The sequence below is a fragment of the Corythoichthys intestinalis genome, chromosome 8, assembly GCF_030265065.1.
Source record: "Corythoichthys intestinalis isolate RoL2023-P3 chromosome 8, ASM3026506v1, whole genome shotgun sequence".
Lineage (NCBI taxonomy): Eukaryota > Metazoa > Chordata > Actinopteri > Syngnathiformes > Syngnathidae > Corythoichthys > Corythoichthys intestinalis.
In genome coordinates, this window is record NC_080402.1 from 1,871,625 (window position 1) to 1,892,659 (window position 21,035).

The 21,035-nt window shown below is 43.6% G+C and overlaps 1 protein-coding gene across 1 annotated transcript in view; it reads left to right on the top strand.

Annotated features, from left to right (window-relative positions):
- ttbk1a (tau tubulin kinase 1a) overlaps positions 1-21,035 on the top strand; it is a 56,239-nt gene that overhangs the window by 28,912 nt on the left and 6,292 nt on the right. Inside the window, exons 14-15 of the mRNA XM_057842490.1 lie at positions 803-1,146; positions 1,221-1,408. Coding sequence (XP_057698473.1) covers positions 803-1,146; positions 1,221-1,408 — 532 coding nt within the window. The remainder of the gene's footprint in view (positions 1-802; positions 1,147-1,220; positions 1,409-21,035) is intronic.

Sequence of the window (21,035 nt, forward strand, 5' to 3'; positions counted from 1 at the left end):
ATCAACCAAAGCGAACCCCTTTGTAGCTAAGGCTAACTTCTTAATTAACCAACACTAACCTCCTCACCAGTCGAGGCCAATTTCCTTAGCAGCCAAAGTAAACTTCTTAGGAACCGACGCTTATTTTCTTAGCAACTCAAGCTAACTTTTTAATTTGCCAATGCTTATTCTTTCGCAGCTGAGGCTAATATCCTCAGCAGCTAAAGCTAACTTCTTAATTAGCCAAGCTAACCCCTTTGCAGCTAAGGATAACGTCCTAATTAGCCTACACTAACCTCCATAGCAACTCAACTCAACTCAAGCTAACTTTTTAATTACCCAATGCTATCCTTAGCAGCCAAAGCTAACTTCTTAATTAGCCAACACTAACCTCCTTAGCAGCTAATTAGCCGATGCTAACCCATTTGCAGCTAAGTCTAATTTCCTCAGCAGCCAAAGTAAACTTCTTCGGAAACCAAGGCTTACTTCCTTAGAAACTCAAGCTAACTTTTTAATTAGCCAATGCTAACCCTTTAACTTTGAAGGCTTATTTCCTCAGCAGCCAAGGCTAGCTTCTTAATTAGCCAACACTAACCCCTTTGCAGCTAAGGCTAACTTCTTAATTAGCCAACACTTAAGTCCTTAGCAGCTGAGGCTAACGTCCTTGGCAAACAAAGCAAACATTTAATGCTCGAGGCTAACTTCCTAGTCAGCCAAAGCTAATTTCCTTAGCAGGCAATCTTTATGTACTTAGCAACTAATGCTAATTTCTATCTTTCTCAGCCAACTTGTTGGAACTAAGCATCACATGTGGGCATTTCAGGTCTCGTGTGGACGTGCCGGGCTCCCCTTCGCGTCACGTGTACTCGTCGCAGCCGGCGCAGATGTTGTCGGTGGACCCCGGTTGCCGCGGGGACCGGCAGGCCAGCGGCAGACAGGAAGTGTCGGCGGCATCAGCAGACCAGGAAGCACACAGCAACGCCTTCATCCGCTCCGTGCCGCTGGCTGAGGAAGAGGACTTTGACAGCAAGGAGTGGGTGATCATCGACAAGGAGACGGAGCTTCGAGACTTTCACCCCACGACTTCGGGCACCACCGACGACGAGCCCGAGGAGCTCCGCCCCCTCGACGAGCACGACGAGCGCAGGAAAGTCCGGACGGCGGGAGGTAAGCGCCCTCTTCTGTTGTCGTTTGGTTATGTTGTCTTGACCGCTCTCTTATCCGGTTTGGCGCGCGTTCAGGCGCGGAGCTGGTGGTGCGCCCCAAGACGCACATTAGTCGCGACGGCAGCCGCGGAATGCTAACCCTGACGGAAGAGGAGGAGTCACGAAGGAGCGTCGGCGGGAGCCCCTCCCACTCTCCGTGTCACTCGCTGCCGGCGGGACGTCCTCGGCGCAGAGAGTCGGAACCTAACGGACCGCAGCGGCCGGTAAGATGCTTGTGCTTTCTTTCCGACGCTAAAATACTATCAAAATGTAGTGTTGCACCGATACGTATTGGTCACGGTACAAAAATGACCTCTTTGAAATCGAGAGTACTAAGAAATAACATAGGGATGCTGCACAGTATGTATTCTTTAAATTGGTAAATCGATTGCCTTGAAACTTGTTAGCTATGTAGCATGGCCCGATATCTATCAATCCGTGGAGCCTCTTATTCATTTTCATTTTTATTTGAGGTTGACTAAGTAATTGTGGACTTATTGGTGCCTGTGTTGCCTGTATATTACAATTTAGCCAGTAGAGGGCATGTGAGCACAGCCTTCACCCTGTGGTGCTCTTGTGGTTGTTGTTGCTAGTTAATTTCAAGCCGATCGGTTTAAGTTTCAAGTGTACTTGAAACTAGCTAGCGATCATAGTTTTAATCAGGGCTGATGAATAATTGCAGACTTATTGGTGCCTGTGTTGCCTTTAGGTTACGAGTTAGCCAGTAGAGGGCATGCGTTCACAGTCTTCCGTTTGTTGTGTGCTAAGCACACTCTTGCTTATTATTGTTGTTGTTCTTGGCGACACTAACTTTGAAATCCTATTCCTCCGTCATGGGTGAACTAATCATCTTAAAACTTGTTAGCTATGTAGCGTGGGCCATTGTTTATTGATTCCCCGAGCCCAATTTTTACATTTTTTCTATCAGGGGTTATTCTGTCCTGGCATTACGTTGGGAGTAATGAGTAGACAGATAGCGAACAAGAGAAGGAAGAAAGGACTCAGTAGCTACACTTCCAAGAATTTACCAGCAGAGGGCAGTGCTGGATTATTTTTTTCCTGTAGGTCACGGGTTAGCCGGTAGAGGGCAGGCTACAGCCTGTAATAGCACACACGTGCTTGTTTTCATCAATAGATTGTGTATTTTTCTATACAATATATGAAAACACAAACACATATTGACACGCTTGTTAATCCATTTTTACAAATACCCAAAAGGCTAGTCAATTGGACTCGAGTCACAGGGACTTTGACTCGGGTTGACTCATGTTGCTAATCTGAAGACTCGCAACATGATTTGGACTGTAAGAAAAAAATGCAGACTTGGAATTGACTCGCTTGAGCTGGACTTGAGGCAATAACTCGTGACACGACTCCACTTAAGTCGTGAGACAATGACTCGAGACTCGACAAGCTGACTTGAAGAACTTGGATCGTTGACTGGTTCCCACCTGCCAGTGATCCTCTTGGCCAACTTAGCCGTTCTTTCCACGCCCTGACGGAACAACATGTGACTCAACAACCTTTTGACTTGACACGACTCGTTTTTACAACCTCGTGACTTGGCTCAACTCGGCATGATCTCAAGATTTGACTCAACTTGACTCGACATAATCTTATGACTTGACTCAACTCGACTTGCAAACAACAGGTAAGACTTGGGACTTACCTGTGACTCAGATCATAGTGACTGGTGTTGCAAATGAAAAAAAAAATGCAGGCTTGGATTTGACTCGCATGAGCTGGACTTGTGAGGCATTAACTCAAGACTCGACTCGACTTGACTCGTGAGACAATGACTCAAGACTTGATAAAATGACTTGAAAAACTTGGATCGTTGATTGGTTCCCATCTGCCAGTGATCCGCTTGGTCGCCTTGGCCGCTCTTGCTATGCCCTGACAGAACAACCTGTGACTCGACAACGTTTTGACTTGAGATGACTCGTCTTTACAATGTATCCCATGACTTGGCTCAACTTGACATGACCTCAAGATTCAACTCGAGTTGACTCGACATAAACTTATGACTCGACTCGACTTGCCCACAACAGGTCAGACTCGGGACTTGCTTGGGACTTGGATCAGAGTGAGCAAATCTGATGACTCACAACACGATTTGGGCTTTAAAAAAAAAAATGCAGACTTGGCTCGCTTGAGCTGGACTTATGAGGCAATGACTCGATTCCACTTGACTCGTGAGACAATGACTCGAGACTCGACAAGCTAACTCGAAAAACTTAAATCATTGATTAGTTCCCACCTGCTAGTGATCTGCTTGGTCGCCTTGACCGCTCTCCCCACGCCCTGACGGAACAACCTGTGACTCGACAACCTTTTTACTTGACATGACTCGTCTTTAGAACTTTGTGACTTGGCTCAACTCGACATGACCTCGAGACCCGACTCAACTTGACTGGACATATTCTTATGACTTGACTCATAGTAACCTCGTGACTCGACTCAAATTGCCCACAACAGGTAAGACTCAGGACTTACCTGTGACTCAGATCATAGTGACTCGTGTTGCAAATGAAAAAAAATGCAGACTTGACTTGACTCGCTTGAGCTAGACTTATGAGGAAATGACTCGACTCCACTTGACTCGTGAGACAATGACTCGAGACTCGACAAGCTGACTAGGAAAACTTCCCACCTGCCAGTGATCCTCTCGCCACACCCTGATGCAACAACATGTGACTCAACTTGACAACTTTTTGACTTAACACGACTCGTCTTTACAACCTCGTGACTTAGCTCAGCTCAACTTGTCCTTTGAAACTCGACTCAACTTGACTCGACTTAATCTTATGACTTGACTCGACGTAACCTCGTGACTCGACTCGCCCACAAGAGGTAAGACTCAGGACTTACCTGTGACTCGGATCATAGTGACTCGTGTTGCAAATTTGATGACTCGCAACACGATTCGGACTGTAAGAAAAAAATGCAGACTAGGAATTGACTCGCTTCAGCTGGACATATGAGGCAATAACTCGTGACTCGACTCCACTTGACTCTTGAGACAATGCCCTGACGGAACAACCTGTGACTCGACAACCTTTTGACTTGACACGACTCGTCTTTACATCTCGTGACTTGGCTCAACTCGGGATTCAACTTGAGTTGACTCAGCATAAACTTAAGACTTGACTTGACTCGACTTGCCCACAACAGGTCAGACTCAGGATTTACTTGTGACTCGGATCAAAGTGAGTCGTGTTGCCTTGGCGGCTCTCGCCACGCCGTGACGGAACAACCCATGACTCGACAACTTTTTGACTTGAAGCGACTCGTCTTTACACCCTCGTGACTTATCTCTGCTCAACATGTCCTTTGAAACTTGACTCGACATAATCTTATGACTTGACTCGACGTAAGCTTGTGACTCGACTCGCCCAAAAGTGGTAAGACTCGGGACTTACTTGGGAATTGGATCATAGTGAGTAAATTGATGACTCACAACACAATTCGGGCTTCAAGAAAAAAAAAATGCAGACTTGGACTTGACTTGCTTGGACTGGACTTATGAGGCAATGACTCAACTCCACTTGACTCGTGAGACAATGACTCGAGACTTGACAAGCTAACTCGAAAAACTTGAATCATTGATTAGTTCCCACCTGCTAGTGATCTGTTTGGTCGCCGTGACCGCTCTCCCCACGCCCTGACGGAACAAAATGTGACTCGACAACCTTTTAACTTGACATGACTCGTCTTTACAACCTCGTGACTTGGCTCAACTCAACATGACCTCAAGACCCGACTCAACTTGACTGTACATAATCTTATGACTTGACTCAACGTAACCTCGTGACTTGACTCGACTTGCCCACAACAGGTAAGACTCGGAACTTACTTGTGACTCGGATCATAGTGACTAGCGCAATTGTCTGCCAAATGCACTGTCACAAACAATATTGTATGCTGGAATACAAAACCTCAATACGTAAAAACAGCCACGCACATACATACAAACTCACACACACACACACCTATTTAAATACACTCTCTCACACACACTACATGCAGACCCGGACAAACGCTCACTAGCATATGCATTGAGACACGTGTGCAAACACCCCCACGCGCACGCTGACTAAGGCCACATTGAGACGGAAACGGCAAAAACGCAAACGTGGCGTTTTTTTGTTACGTTTTTTTCTGTGTGAGGAAATCCGCTTGCATGCCAAAATGCAAACGTGCACAAAACTGTAAGTAAGTAAATATGTACTACTGTTGCAGCTATATGGTACGGAGCCCTGAAATGAACATCGCCAGAAATAAAATAAAAATAAAGAAATATATATATATATTTTTTAAAGCAATCTGTTGCGCACGAGAAACAATCTGGTAAACATTAGCATTACACAACAATTAAGCTGGAGGACTTTTGCTAATGCTTGTTAGCCAATTGTTGTAAACATTAGCATTATATAACATTTAAGCTAGCGCACATTTGCTCTGCAAGTTAGACAATTGTTGTAAACATTAGCATTATATATAACATTTAAGCTAGTGCACTTTTGCTATGCAAGTTAACCAATTCTTGTAAACATTAGCATTATATCACATTTAAGCTATCGGACTTTTTCTATGCAGGTTAGCCAATTGTTGTAAACATTAGCATTATATCACATTTAAGCTATCGGACTTTTTCTATGCAGGTTAGCCAATTGTTGTAAACATTAGCATTATATAACATTTAAGCTAGCGCATTTTTGCCATGCAAGTTAGCCAATTGTTGTAAACATTAGCATTATAAAGTATTGAAGCTAGCGCACTTTTGGTATGCAAGTTAGCCAATTGTAGACATTAGCATCATATAGCATTTAATTTAGCAGACTTTTGCTATGCAAGTTAGCCAATTGTTGTAAACATTAGTGTTATATAATAATTAAGCTAGCACTCTTTTGCTACGCAAGTTAGCCAATTGTTATAAACATTAGTATTATATCTCCTTTAAGCTAGCGGACTTTTGCAATGCACTTTAGCCAATTGTTGTAAAAATTAGCATAATATAAAATTTAAGCTAGCGTGTTTTTCTATGCAAGTTAGCCAATTGTTGTAAACATTAGCATTATTTAACATTTAAGCTAGCACACTTTTGCTATGCTAGTTAGCTAATAGTTGTAAAAATTAGCATATTATAACATTTAAGCAAGCGCATTTTTGCTATACAAGTTAGCAAATTCTTGTAAACATTAGCATTATATCACATTTAGGCTAGCTGACTTTTGCTATGCAAGTTAGCCAATTGTTGTAAACATTAGCATTATATAGCATTTAAGCTAGAAGACTTTCGCTTTGCGAGTTAGCCAATTGTTGCAAACATTAGCATTATATTGCATTTAAGCTAGCGGACTTTTGCTATGCAAGTTAGCCAACATTAGCATGATATAGCATTTAATTGCTAATTGCAAGTTAGCCAATTGTTGCATTGTTGCAATTGGCTAACTTGCATAGCAAAAGTGCGCAAGCTTAAATGTTATATCATGCTAATGTTTACCATGTAGTTTCTGGTGCGCACTAGAAACAACTCCCGATAGGTCAGCTATATTAAGAATTCCCTTCCCTAAAATGGCCGCCTGTTACTTACGCCTTCAACTCTATTATGTTGCCTTATTTATACGATAATCAACGGTTCCTCCAGCTGAGCATGTGCGAACGCTAAGCTAAGGCTTGAAACGGGCTCCGCCCCCCTCGTCACCCTCCACCAATCAGCCAAAAGGCTTGCGATCGGTCGCGTCCCGCCTGATTGGCTCAGGGAGGGGAAGGGGAGGAGCCGAGAACGGGAAGCCAGGTCACGCCGTCGATTGGATTGAATCAAAAGCAAAAAAAAAAGACAAAAAAGGCTTCCGCCGGCTAACCTCCTCCCCCTCTCTGTGATTGGTCTGTTTGCAGCCTGACGAGGAGCGCCCCCAGCCGCGGCCCAATCAGCTGAGGCGCTTGGCCTCCTACGTCTTCTCCTCGTCCACCCTGGAGACGGAGCACTACCCCCACGGGGGCGCCGCCTTCATCCAGAGGAGCCGCTCTGCCGAGAGCAGCCCCGCCCACGCCGCCGCCCACGCCCACGCCGGCTGGAGGCGGCGGCACGGCGCGAGCGCGTTGCCCGCCCGCACCAGACACTCGGTGCTCAACGTGTCGCGCTCGCAACTCCAGCACATGCTGGCCAAACTCATGAACAAGAACAGCAGCTGAAACGAAAGCGCCAACTTCGCCCGCGCATACACAAACACTCACGAACACATTGCGAACTAGTGTACACAAGCTAGCTAGCGTACACCACACGCCAACATAGGCACCCATACACCAACCCGTACATATGTCCACAAATACATCAACGAGCCAACAATAACAAAAAAATTTGGTAAATATGTAACCGGCCTGCACAGCATCGCGCCCCACCGTCACCCTCTTCCAGGTCTGGACTCGAACCCAAGCCACGCGGCAGGAGAGTGTGCTAACCGCTAAGGGTGGGAACCACTGGGTACCTCATGACACAACACTGTTTCAGGTACAAAGCTCACGATACTGATTACCTCCCAATATCAGGTCATTTCCTGTCAATTTTTAGGCACTTCCTGTGGATTCTGGGACATTTGCGAGTCATTTCCTGTTGATTTTTGGTTACTGAACAGACTGGTACTTGGGAGTATCCCAAAATGAATAGCAAATGAACTGGGACTATTCCAAAATCAACAAAAAGTGACCTTTAAATGCCTCCAAAAGACTGGTTTGGTTTAAATGCCAATGGTGGCGCTAGTAGCGTCAATGGCAGCCAGTGAATTAACATAGACACGACGCTAGCGGAAAATTTTGGTAGGAACCTGTTGGTCCACCCCTACTAACCGCTAGGGTAGGCGGCAGCAAGCTCTCTTGAAAGAATTAGGAGAGTGGTTTCCTATGTAGACTGACGCCGTGACCTGTATCACAGGTCCGTTGCAAAACCTCCTGAAGCCGCCAAGAGAGCGTGCTAGCCTCTAGAGATGCTAGCCTAGGCTTTTAGCTGTCCTGCCGTGCTGCACACACTGTGCGTCGCAAGTTCAAGTCCTGACCTTGCCGAGGAGGATGGATTAGGTCGTGCAGAATGGTTATATCGGTGCCGTGACCCGGATTGCACTTCCGTACTAACCTCCCTCCCGATGCTTTCAAGAGAACGTGCTGGTGGCAAAACCTATTGCCTGGGCTTTTAGCTTAGATGTTAGTGCACTCTCCAGCCATGCTAGAACCGCTGTGCAGTGTGGGTTCAAGTCCTGACCTATCCAAGGGAGACGGATCATGTCGTGCAGCGTGGTTCAATGAAGATCAGTTTCATTGGTGCCATGACCTGGATCGCAGGTCCGTTGCGAAACCTCCCGATGCCTTCAAGACAGTGCGCAGAGCTGCTAGCCTAGGCTTTTAGCCTAGCGGTTAGTGCGCTTGCCTGCCATCCAGGAAGTGCCGCGCAGCGTGGGGTCATGTCCTGGCCTGACCAATGGGTACGGATTGTGTCGTGCGGCGTGGTTCCGTGCAAACTGGTTAGATTGGTGCCATGACCTGAATTACAGGTCCATTGCGAAACCTCCCGATGCCTATAAGAGAGCGCACTGACGCAAGATCTGATAGCCTGGGCTTTTAGCCTAGCAGTAAGTGCACTCTCCTCCCGTGCGGCATGGATTCAGGTCCCGACCTGGCCGATGGGTACAGACCACAGCGTGCTGTGTGGTTCTGTGCGTTCCGGTTACAATGATGTTATGATTATCTCGTCAAAAATGAAAAAAAAATATTTTCCTGATTTCCAGACTACGGAATTTTGACCCTAAATTTTATTTTAGTGAAAAACACGTCCTGACCTGGCCGATGGGTACAGATCACGTCGTGCTGTGTGGTTCTGTGCAGACCAGTTAGATTGGTGCCATGACCCAGATCGCAGTTCAATTGCGAAACTTCTCGAAGCTTATAAGAGAGCGCACTGGCGGCAAGATCTGATAGCCTGGGCTTTTAGCCTAGCGGTAAGTGCACTTGCCTGCCATCCAGTTAGATTGGTGCCATGACACGCATCGCAGTTCAATGGCAAAACTTCTCTACGGATCCCTTCAAGAAAGTGCACTGGCGGCTAGCTCTGCTAGCCCGGGCTTTTAGCCCAGCGGTTAGTGCGCTCTCCTGGGTTCCTGGACCCGCTGTGCAGTGCTGTTTTGAGTCCTGACCTAGCCAAGGGAGATGGATCGTGTCATGCAGCGCGGTTTCGTGTGGTCCGGTTTCATCGGTGCCATGATTATCTCGTCAAAAATGAAAAAAAAAAACAATCTTTTTTTTCCTGATTTCCAGACTACGGAATTTTGACCCTAAATTTAATTTAGTGAAAAACACGCTCGTGATAAGACTTTGGCGGGCCACACAAAATGATGCGGCCGGCTAGATCTGGCCCCCGGACCACCAGTTTGACACCAGTGCATCACAAATACACATTTACACACAATAAGACACACTAAAACGCAGAGTGAAATTCACAGGAAATCACTCTCAGGCAATATTAGACACGACTGACACACACACGCACGCACACAGAGAGTGTGACGAAGCCGGTGCTGACGATGCAATAAATTTGTTCTGCAAACGTGTTGCACAAGCTCATCGCTCTGACAGGAAGTTCCTTTGAGGAACGGCAAGTGGACTTTATGGACTCTTCCTGTCACTTCTTTTTTTAGCGAGCCACCGTTAGCGCACGTATGCAAAGATTTGGGAACAATTCGGGGAAAATACTCCATTGTCTTTTCACCATTGTCTTTTCCGTCTTCCTCGACTTCACGTTAGCGCCGCGATAGCTCACGTTATCACTAGCTAGCGTTTTGAGGTCGCGCCTGCGTTTTTCTTCGACACCGCCCGCCCGCGTTTGTCCGTTCGTCACTGCTGCACTTTATGGACCGCGTTATCGGAACGGACGCAATAACGCTACATACGCTGTTAGCCTAGCATGTCGCTTTGCGAGCGTTTGGGCTCCATGCCGCTCGGTCGCCGCGAAAGCGAGCGGGAATCCTAAAATCTGTTGGACGTTTATAGTCGTCAAAACAAACACGTCGAGGATCGAAAGTACGAAGGAGTATCTGAGTAAAACAAAGAATGAAAAAATTGAGAATAAAGTCACAATGCAGGTGTATCAGCGCCAAGTACAGTGGGGCAAATAAGTATTTAGTCAACCACTAATTGTGCAAGTTCTCCCACTTGAAAATATTAGAGAGGCCTGTAATTGTTAACATGGGTAAACCTCAACCATGAGAGACAGAATGTGGAAAAAAAAAACAGAAAATCACTGTTTGATTTTTAAAGAATTTATATGCAAATTATGGTGGAAAATAAGTATTTGGTCAATACTTATGACTAGGGTTGTTCCGATCATGTTTTTTGCTCCCGATCCGATCGTTTTAGTTTGAGTATCTGCCCATTCTGATATTTCCCAACCGATTGCTTTTTTTTTTTGCTCCCGATTCAATTCCAATCATTCCCGATATTTTTTCCCGATCATATACGTTTTGGCAATGCATTAAGAAAAAAATGAATAAAACTCGGACGAATATATACATTCAACATACAGTACATAAGTACTGCATTTGTTTATTATGACAATAAATCCTCAAAATGGCATTTACATTATTAACATTCTTTCTGTGAGAGGGATTCACGGATAGAAAGACTTGTAATTCTTAAAGGATGAATGTGACTTTGTGTATTGTGACTAAATATCGCCATCTAGTGTATTTGTTGAGCTTTCAGTAAATGATACTGTAGACATTTAACTGTTCTGCCCAAATGCATGATGGGAAGTGCAACCATGACTGTGCGTCGTGGTACCAGTTGATATATCTTCTCTACGTTGGGAAATAACATAGGGAGTTAAGAAAAAGATCAATTACTACCTTTCTTCCCCACATTGCTTTCTGATCGTAGGGAGAGGGATTGTAAGGCTTTAGCCAATTAATAAAAGGCTCCAAAGGCTGCCAAAATTCACTCTACTCATTTTACGCTGCCTTTTAGCTCTAAATATAGGTAAAACGGCGCCATTACAGATTGAACGTGACAATGCGTGAGTGGATCGTGCATCGCATGCGTTAATTGTGTTAATATTTTAACGTGATAATTTTTTTTAAAAATTCATTACCGCCGTTAACGGGATAAATTTGATAACCCTACCTTAAGCCTAAACACTCTGGATGAGTGTAACGTCTGTAACGTTAAATACAATTAGAAAACAATTTAATAAAAAAATATATATATATATATATATATATATATATATATATATATATATATTAAAAAAAGGCATGTCCGATATTTTTTTTCCGATTCCGATACTTTCAAAATGACGTGATCGGACCCGATCGATCGGCATCCCGATCAATTGGGACATCTCTACTTATGACCAAATACTTATGTATGACTCAATACTTATGTACCCTTTGTTGGCAGTAACAGAGGCCAAATGTTTTCTGTAACTCTTCACAAGCTTTTCACACACTATTGCTGGTATTTTGGCCCATTCCTCCATGCAGATCTCCTCTAGAGCAGTGATGTTTTGGGCAACACGGACTTTCAACTCCCTCCACAGATTTTCTACTGGGTTGAGATCTGGAGACTGGCTAGGCCACTCCGTGACCTTGAAATGCTTCTTCAGAAGCCATTCCTTTGTGTCCCTGGCTGTGTGTTTGGGATCATTCTCATGCTGAAAGACCCAGCCACGTCTCATCTTCGATGCCCTTGCTGATGGAAGGAGATTTTCACTCAAAATCTCTCGAAACATGGCCCCATTCATTCTTTCCTTTACACAGATCAGTCGTCCCGGTCCCTTTGCAGAAAAACAGCCCCAAAGAATGATGTTTCCACCCTCGTGCTTCACAGTGAGTATGGTGTTCTTCGGATGCAATTCAGTATTCTTTCTCCTCCAAACAGGAGAACTTGTGTTTCTACCAAAAAGTTCTATTTTGGTTTCATCTGACCATAACACATTCTCCCAGTCCTCTTCTGGATCATCCAAATGCTCTCTAGAGAACCTCAGACGGGCCTGGACGTGTACTTTCTTCAGCAGGGGGACACGTCTGGCAGCGCGGGATTTGAGTCCCTGGTGGCGCATTGTGTTACTGATAGTAACCTTTGTTACTGTGGTCCCAGCTCTCTGTAGGTCATTCACTAGGTCCCCCCGTGTGGTTCTGGGATTTTTGCTCACCGTTCTTGTTATCATTTTGACGCCACCGGGTGAGATCTCGCATGGAGCCCCAGATCAAGGGAGATTATCAGTGGTCTTGTATGTCTTCCATTTTCTAATAATTGCTCCCACAGTTGATTTCTTTACACCAAGCGTTTTACCTATTGCAGATTCAGTCTTCCCAGCCTGATGCAGGTCTACAATTTTGTCTCTGGTGTCCTTTGACAGCTCTTTGGTCTTGGCCATAGTGGAGTTTGGAGTGTGACTGACTGAGTTTGTGGACAGGTGTCTTTTATACCGATAATGAGTTAAAACAGGTGCCATTAATACAGGTAACGAGTGGAGCCCCGTTAGAAGAAGTTAGACCTCTTTGACAGCCAGAAATCTTGCTTGTTTGTAGGTGACCAAATACTTATTTTCCACTCTAATTTGGAAATAAATTCTTAAAAATCATACAATGTGATTTTCAGTTTTTTTTCTCCACATTCTGTCTCTCATAGTTGAGGTTTACCCATGTTGACAATTACATGGCTCTCTAATCTTTTCAAGTAGGAGAACTTGCACAATTGGTGGTTGACTAAATACTTATTTGCCCCGCTGTACATAGCAGCTAATTTAGCCACACTGCAACCATACAAATTATGTACCACAATTAATTCAATCACGAAATACGTAAAGTTACGTAACATTACGATAACTTTAATCTCTTGATATTACATTGTAAGCTCAACTTTAAACTGGAATTTCTTTTCTTTGTTACTTTAATACTCCATCGTACGAAAGCGAGCCTCATGTTTGATTTTTTTCACATGTTTAAGGGCTAAATTTGGCGAATATGCACCGCTTTCCGTTTGCGTTGACGCTGCTTCACGTCGCTTATGTAGAATGTATAGGCTAGGCTAGGCTAGGCGTCGACTCTTTGCCGCGTGAGGCGAGCGCTGCCGATTCGAGCTTCCGCCAGACACTGGACTGTTAGCGCGCTAAGGCGGTCGTCCTCGTCGCTGACAGTATTTTAAAAGTACCTCAATCGGTCGGCTGCCGCATTTTTACCTCATGAATTTCATTTTGCTGCGCTTTTTTTTTTTTTTTTTGGTTTTGTTCTCTTTTGTACTCATTATTTTGGGGTAACAGGGTGACGAGGTTGAACCGACGGAGCGTTAGATACGAGATGTTGTTAGCATGCTGCTGAAAGTTAGCCTGGCATTCATTGTTTTACACAGTCGCTGAGCTCATATAGGACATACCGTATGTACATGCAGTCGCATTTACGTATGTGTACAGTATATATATAAATATATATATATATATATCCACCTAGTAACGTTCATTTATGAACGGCAAAATGATATTCTTGACGTTGGATTATGCAGGAAAAAACCTTGCCTCTTTTTCACGCTACGCTAGGCTACTTATAGCTAAACGGATCCATTTTTTGCAATAGAATTTGACGAGAAGAGAATTTTCTTTGTTTTTCTACCAAAGCGACGCATGAACTTTTGTACACACACGCCGGCACCCGCACACCCACGTATTTACGAGCATTGTAAAAAACGCAGTTAACCTCTCGTTTAGGGTTGCACCGATACCGACGGAGTGCTAAGATGGCGGCATCGGGGATGCTATTTATTAGCGTAGCATCCCAGTGCCGATGATACGAAATATGTACTTTTTCAGATTGAGTTTCAACCGCTGGTCCCTATAGCCGAAATAGCTACAACCCCTAGCAAAAAGTATGGACTCACCAGTCTCGGACAAGGACTCACTCAGACATTTTATTATGTAGAACAAACTCAGATAAAAAGCTTGAAAAAATAATGAATTAGTTCAAAAGTGCAACTCTTTAGCATTCAAAAACACTGAAAGAAATGAATAAACAACATTGTGAGGGTCAGTAAATGTTGCTTTTATAGAGCAAGTGCAGGGAAATAAATATAGAATCACTTCATTCTGAGGAAAAATATATGGAATCATTAGAAACAAACAAAGAAATGACAAAACACATCTCTAGTATTTAGTTGCACCACCTCTGGCTTTTATGACAGCTTGCAGTCTCTGAGGTATGGACTTGATGAGTATTCTTCATCAGTTTGGTGCCAACTCTCTTTGATTGCAGTTGTCAAATCATCCTTCCAGGTCGGAGCCTTGCTGTGGACCATTTTTTTTCAATAGGGTTGAGATCTGGGGTATTTGCAGGCCATGACATTGACTGGATGAGTCTTTCTCCAAGGAATGCTTTAACAGTTTTAGTTCCGTGGCTTGATGCATTATCATCTTGGAAAATGATTTCATTATCCCCAAACATATTTTCAATTGAAGGGATAAGAAAGCAGTCTAAAATTTCAATGTAAACTTGTGCATTTATTGAAGATTTAACCATAGCCATCTCCCCAGTGCTTTTGCCTGACATGCAGCCTCATATCGTCAAGGACTGAGGGAATTTTGGTGTTTTCTTCAGGCAGTCATCTTTGTAAATCTCACTGGAACGGCACCAAACAAAAGTTCCAGCATCATCACCTTGTCAAGAATCTGCATTGGACATTTTTTTTCAATTTCCACCACTGGTTTTCAATAGGGTTGAGATCTGGGCTATTTGCATTGACTGGATGAGTCTTTCTCCAAGGAATGCTTTAACAGTTTTAGCTCTGTGTCATCTTGGAAAATGACAAGCATATTTTCAATTGAAGGGATAAGAAAGCGGTATAAAATTTCAATGTAAACGTGTGCATTTATTGAAGATTTCACCACAGCCATCTCCCCAGTGCCTTTGCCTGACATGCAGCCCCATATCATCAAGGACTGAGGGAATTTTGATGTTTTCTTCAGGCAGTCATCTTTGTAAATCTCACTGGAACGGCACCAAACAAAAGTTCCAGCATCATCACCTTGTCCAGAGTTAAGAATCTGCATTGGCCAAGGTGTCAAGAGTTAACAATCTGCATTGGACATTGTTTTCAATTTCCACCACAGGTTTTCAATAGGGTTGAGATCTGGGATATTTGCAGGCCATGACACTGACTGGATGAGTCTTTGTCCAAGGAATGCTTTAACAGTTTTAGCTCTGTGGCTTGATGCATTGTCATCTTGGAAAATGATTTCATTATCCCCAAACATATTTTTAATTGAAGGGATAAGAAAGCTGTCTAAAATTTCAATGTAAAATGCCTTTACTGAAGATTTAACCACAGCCATCGGCAGTCATCTTTGTAAATCTCACTGGAACGGCACCAAACAAAAGTTGCAGAATCATCACCTTGTCCAATGCAGATTCTTGACTCATCACTGAAAATAAACTTCATCCAGTCATTCACAGGCCACGATTGCCTCTCCTTAGACCCTTGCGGTCTTGTTCTTTTCTGTTTAAATGTCAATGATGGTTTCCTTTTAGCATTCCTGTATGAAAATCCCATTTCCTTTAGGCGATTTTGCACAGTTCTGTCACATACCTCGACTCCAGCTTCCTCCTATTTCTTCTTCATTTGTATTGTTGTATATCTTGTTTTCAAGACGTATGTCCTTTAGTTGTTTGTCATGACGTTTGGATGTCTGCCAGTATGCTTAACTTGAACTCATTCACTCCCAGCCATTTTCACCGGTGCAAGGCCCTTCGCTCCCGGCCGTTTTACTGGATTTTGACTGATTTTGCAAGGCCCACAGAAAATTCTGTTCTATTGCTATATAAACATGGAACCCACCAACAGAAAGATTAGACTCTCTTCTTTTAGCGGGGAAAAAAGTTCTTTTTCCATTCTTTAGAAATCAGCATTAGAAAATAGCTTAGTTTGAGCAATTTTCCAATTTCTGATGAAAAAACAGTAATTGAGCTTTTTGTAAAAGCATACATTTCAAACATTGACTTTTTAACACAGCTATTTTTTGGTTTTGTGATATACCAAACATCTGAATAATGTTTCCCTTCCACAAAATAACATACACAACAAGACAAATAGAGCTTTTGATAGCTAAGTAACAATTTATTTACACATAACTGAGAGATGACGCTGTTGTGGCCGCGACAGCCGGGGTAAACTTTTCCCTCCCTCTTTCTTTTGTGGTGACCACTGCCTCGTGGCAGAGTTTGCCTGGGGAACTTGTGTTCCGTGCGGGACACCGGAGGGTGCGGGGGACGCAAGCGGCGTGGGCTCTGCTCGGTGAGCAGCATGGACTCAACGGCATCGTCCGCTGCACTGGTGGTCCCGGTCGTTCTGCTCGGTTGTCCAGCGCCTGGCATCCTGGATGTCCATTCGGTTGTCTGCCGCCGGCGCCCCGGCTGTTTGTTCCGTTGAATCGGGTTGCGGGTCTTACAAGATGCGGTACTGCCCTCCAGTGGCCAGTTTTATTGCTTTAAAATGGATTTTCAGCATTGTGCTTTGGAGCTAAGTTGCATCAGAACAAAGAGATGTCTCTTGTGAAAAAAAACAAAAGACGTATAAATACGTCTTTGGAACACTGAAACAATTAAAAATAGAACGTATTTATCCATTTTTGGGAGCAAATGAGTTAACAACCTTGCCATGCTGTTTGTAATTGGTCCAGATTTTTGATACAGCTGACTGTGAACAGCCCACATCTTTGGCAACCGTACGTGTAGCGTTACCTTCTTCAAGAAGTTTGATCATCCTCTCCTTGGTCTCAAGAGCCATCTCTCTTGTTGGAGCCAAGATTCTTGTGTGATTACTGCACTGTTTTTAACTGCTGAAACATGAGCAGATCTAATCTGAGACAGATCCCAATTAAGGAAAGGAAATTGACTGGGTGTGTCTGTATTTTCTACTCAAAATGGAGTGATTCCATATTTTTTTCTTCAGAATGGATTTATTTCCCTGCACTTACTCTATAAAACTAACGTTTACTGACCACCACAATTTTTTTTTTATCCATTTCTTTTAGTGTTTCTGAATGCTAAAGAGTTGCACTTTTGAACGAATTCATTATTTTTTCAAGGTTTTTATCAGAGTTTGTTCTACATCATAAAATGTCTGAGTGAGTGCTCGTCCGAAACTTGTGATGTTGTATACGCTCTAAGGGTGGATACCTCACGATACGATATGGTTTTTGATACAAGGCTGACGATGCTCTCACGATATGGCAATATAACTAATATTCATGTAAGAAATCATTCTACGATATTCTACGAAACAACTATTAAACACAAAAACAAGCTATTTTCATCCTTCTACTGTGATTTTATCACTAGTAGTCAAGTATGCAGTTATTTGAAGAGTTCAAATAATATATGTTTTCCAAAAAAACGATATCGGCCGCTAGCTCACAGGTTGGCAAAAAAAACATGGTGTCGGTGCAACACTACTCTTGTAGCATGCTAACGTGTGTATCGTGTACAGAAGTGTGTAGATAAGGTGTGTGTGCGTGAGAGAGAGAGGGGATGATGCATTTTTGTGCCTTTTTTATTGCTGTGTGAAGTCATCAGACAATCCTGACCAGCTCGTGTACCAACACAATTGCATTAAAAAAGGGGGGGAAAAAATAAAATGCGTCTCATTTGTCTTCTTCCTGACTCTACTGACTTTCGAATCTTACGCGAAATCTAGTAGAAAGTGCCATTTATGGAGAAATTGCCATGTTTGTTGTTATGGTGAGTATATTGGGTCACTTCTTATTGATATGGGGGAATTTTAGGGTCACTTCCTGTTGATTTTGAGGCATTTCGGAGTCACTTCCTGTTAAAATCAGGTCACTTCCTGTTACAAATAGGTGGCTTCCTGTTAAAATCGGATCACTTCCTGCTAATTTAGGGGCATTTCGGGGTCACTTTCTGTTCAGATTGGTTCACTTCCTATTGATATGGAGGAATTTCTGGTCCACTTACTGATTTTGAGGTATTTCTGAGTGACTTCCTGTTAAAATCAGGTCACTTCCTGCTGATTTGAGGGCATCTGAGGCCCTCAGAGTGGTTCATTTCCTATTGATACGGAGAAATTTTGGGGTCACTTCCTATTAAAAACAGGTAATTTCCTGCTAAAAACAGGTTATTTCCTTTTGATTTGAGGGCATTACGGGGGTCATTTCCTGTTCGGATTGGCTCATTTCCTATTGATAAGGAGAAATTTCGGGGTCACTTCCTAATTTTCAGGCATTTCTGCTTCACTTCCTGTTACAAACAGGTCACTTCCTGCTGATTTAGGGGCATTTCGGGGTGACTTCCTGTAGATATCAAGTCACTTCCGATTGATACGGAGACATTTCAGTGTCACCTCCTGTAGATTATGGGTCACTTCCTGATTTTCAGGCATTTCTGGGTCACTTCCTGTTAAGATCAGGTCACCTCCTGCTGACTTAAGGGCATTTCTGGGGCACTTCCTGTAGATATCAAGTCACTTCCTATTGATATGGAGAAATTTCAGTGTCACTTCCTGTAGATATCGGGTCACTTCCTGATTTTCAGGCCTTTCTGGGTCACTTCCTGTTACAAACAGGTCACTTCCTGCTGATTTAGGGGCATTTCGGGGTCAATTACTGCTCAGATTGCTTCACTTCCCATTGATACGGAGGAATTTCGGGTCCACTTCCTGATTTTGAAGTATTTCTGAGTGACTTCCTGTTAAAATCAGGTCACTTCCAGCTGATTTGAGGGCATTTCAGGGGTCACTTCCTGTTCAGATTGGTTCACTTCCTATTGGTTTGGAGAAAGTTTGGGTATCATCCTGTAGATATTGGGTCAATTCCTGATTTTCAGACATTTCTGGGCCACTTCCTGTTGATTTTGGGGCATTTCAGAGTCACTTCCTGTTATCAGGTCACTTCCTGCTGATTAAGGGGTATTTGGGGTCACTTCCTATTCAGATAGGTTCACTTCCTATTGAAAAGGAAGAATTTCAGGGTCACTTCCTGTACCTATCAGGTCACGTCCTGATTTTCAGGCACTTCTGGGTCTCTTCCTGTTAAAATCTGCTGATTTAGGGGCATTTAGTGGTCAATTACTGTTCAGATTGGTTCACTTCCTATTGATACGGATGGATTCTGGGGTCACTTCCTGATTTTGAGGCGTTTCTGGGAAATTTCCTGTTGATTTTGAGGCATTCCAGAGCTACTTCCTGTTAAAATCAGGTCACTACCAGCTGATTTGAGGGCATTTCGGGGGGTCACCTCCTGTTCAGATTGGTTCACTTCCTATTAATGTGGAGGACTTTCAGGGTCACTTTCTATTCGGATGGGTTCCCTTCCTGTTCATATTGGGGAATTTTGCGGTTACTTCCTGTAGATATTGAGTCACTTCTGATTGATATGGGGGAATTGTGGGGTCGCTTCCTGTAGATATTGGGTTACTTCCTGTTGTTTTAGAGGCATTTTGGGGTCACTTCCTGCAGATACTGGGTCACTTCCTGTTGATTTTGAGGCATTTCAGGGTCACTTCCTGTGGACACTGGGTAACTTCCTGTTGATTTAGAGGCATTTCGGGGTCACTTCCTGTAGACATGAGTCACTTCCTATTGATTGAGGCATTTCGGGCTCAGTTCCTATAGGTATTGTGTCACTTCCTATTGATTATGATGCATTTCGGGGTCACTTCCTGTAGATATATCGGTTCACTTCTTGAGTTAAGGCATTTTTGGGTTCACTTCCTGCTAATAGTGTGGCATTTCAGGGTCACTACCTGTACATATTGGGTCACTTCCTGTTGATTTTGAGGCATTTCGGGGTCACTTCCGGTAGATATCGAGTCACTTCCTGTTCATTTTGAGGCATTTGTGGGGTCACTTCCTGTAGATATCGGGTCAATTAATGTTTGGTTGATTTGGAGGCATTTTGGGGTCACTTCCTGTAGATATTGAGTCACTTCCTGCTGATTTGGGGTGATTCCAGGGTCACTTCCAGTTCCTATCGATATGGGGGAATTTTGGGGTTACTTCCTGTGGATTTTGAGGCATTTGAGGGGTCACTTCCTGCTGATTTTAGGGCATTTCAGGTTCACTTCCTATTCATATTGGTTCACTTCCTGTTGATTTTGAGGCATTTCAATGTCACTTCTTGTGGTAATTGGGTCACTTCCTGTTGATTTTGAGGCATTTCGGAGTCACTTCCTGTAGATTTCTGGTCACTTCCGTATGATTTTGAGGCATTTGTTGGGTCACTTTCTGCTAATTTTGGGGCATTTCAGGGTCACATTCTGTTCATACTGGTTCACTTCCTGTTGATTATGAGGCATTTCAATGTCACTTCCTGTAGATATTGGCTCACTTCCTGTTGATTTTGAGTCATTTCAGGGACACTTCCTGCAGATATTGGGTCACTTCCTGTTAATTTTGAGGCATTTCGGGGTCACTTCCCGTAGATATCGGGTCAATTAATGTTTGGTTGATTTGGAGGCATTTTGGGGTCACTTCCTGTAGATATTGAATCACTTCCTGCTGTTTTGGGGTGATTCCAGGGTCACTTCCAGTTCATATTGGTTCAGTTCATATGAGGGAAATTTGGGGTTACTTCCTGTAGATTTTGAGGCATTTCTGAGTCACTTCCTGTAGATATCGGGTCACATCCTGTGGATTTTGAGGCATGTGAAGGGTCACTTCCTGCTGATTTTAGGGCATTTCAGGTTCACTTCCTATTCATATTGCTTCACTTCCTGTTGATTTTGAGGCATTTCTGTTGATTTTGAGGCATTTTGGGGTCACTTCCTCTGATTTTGAGGCATTTCGGAGTCACTTCCTGTACATTTC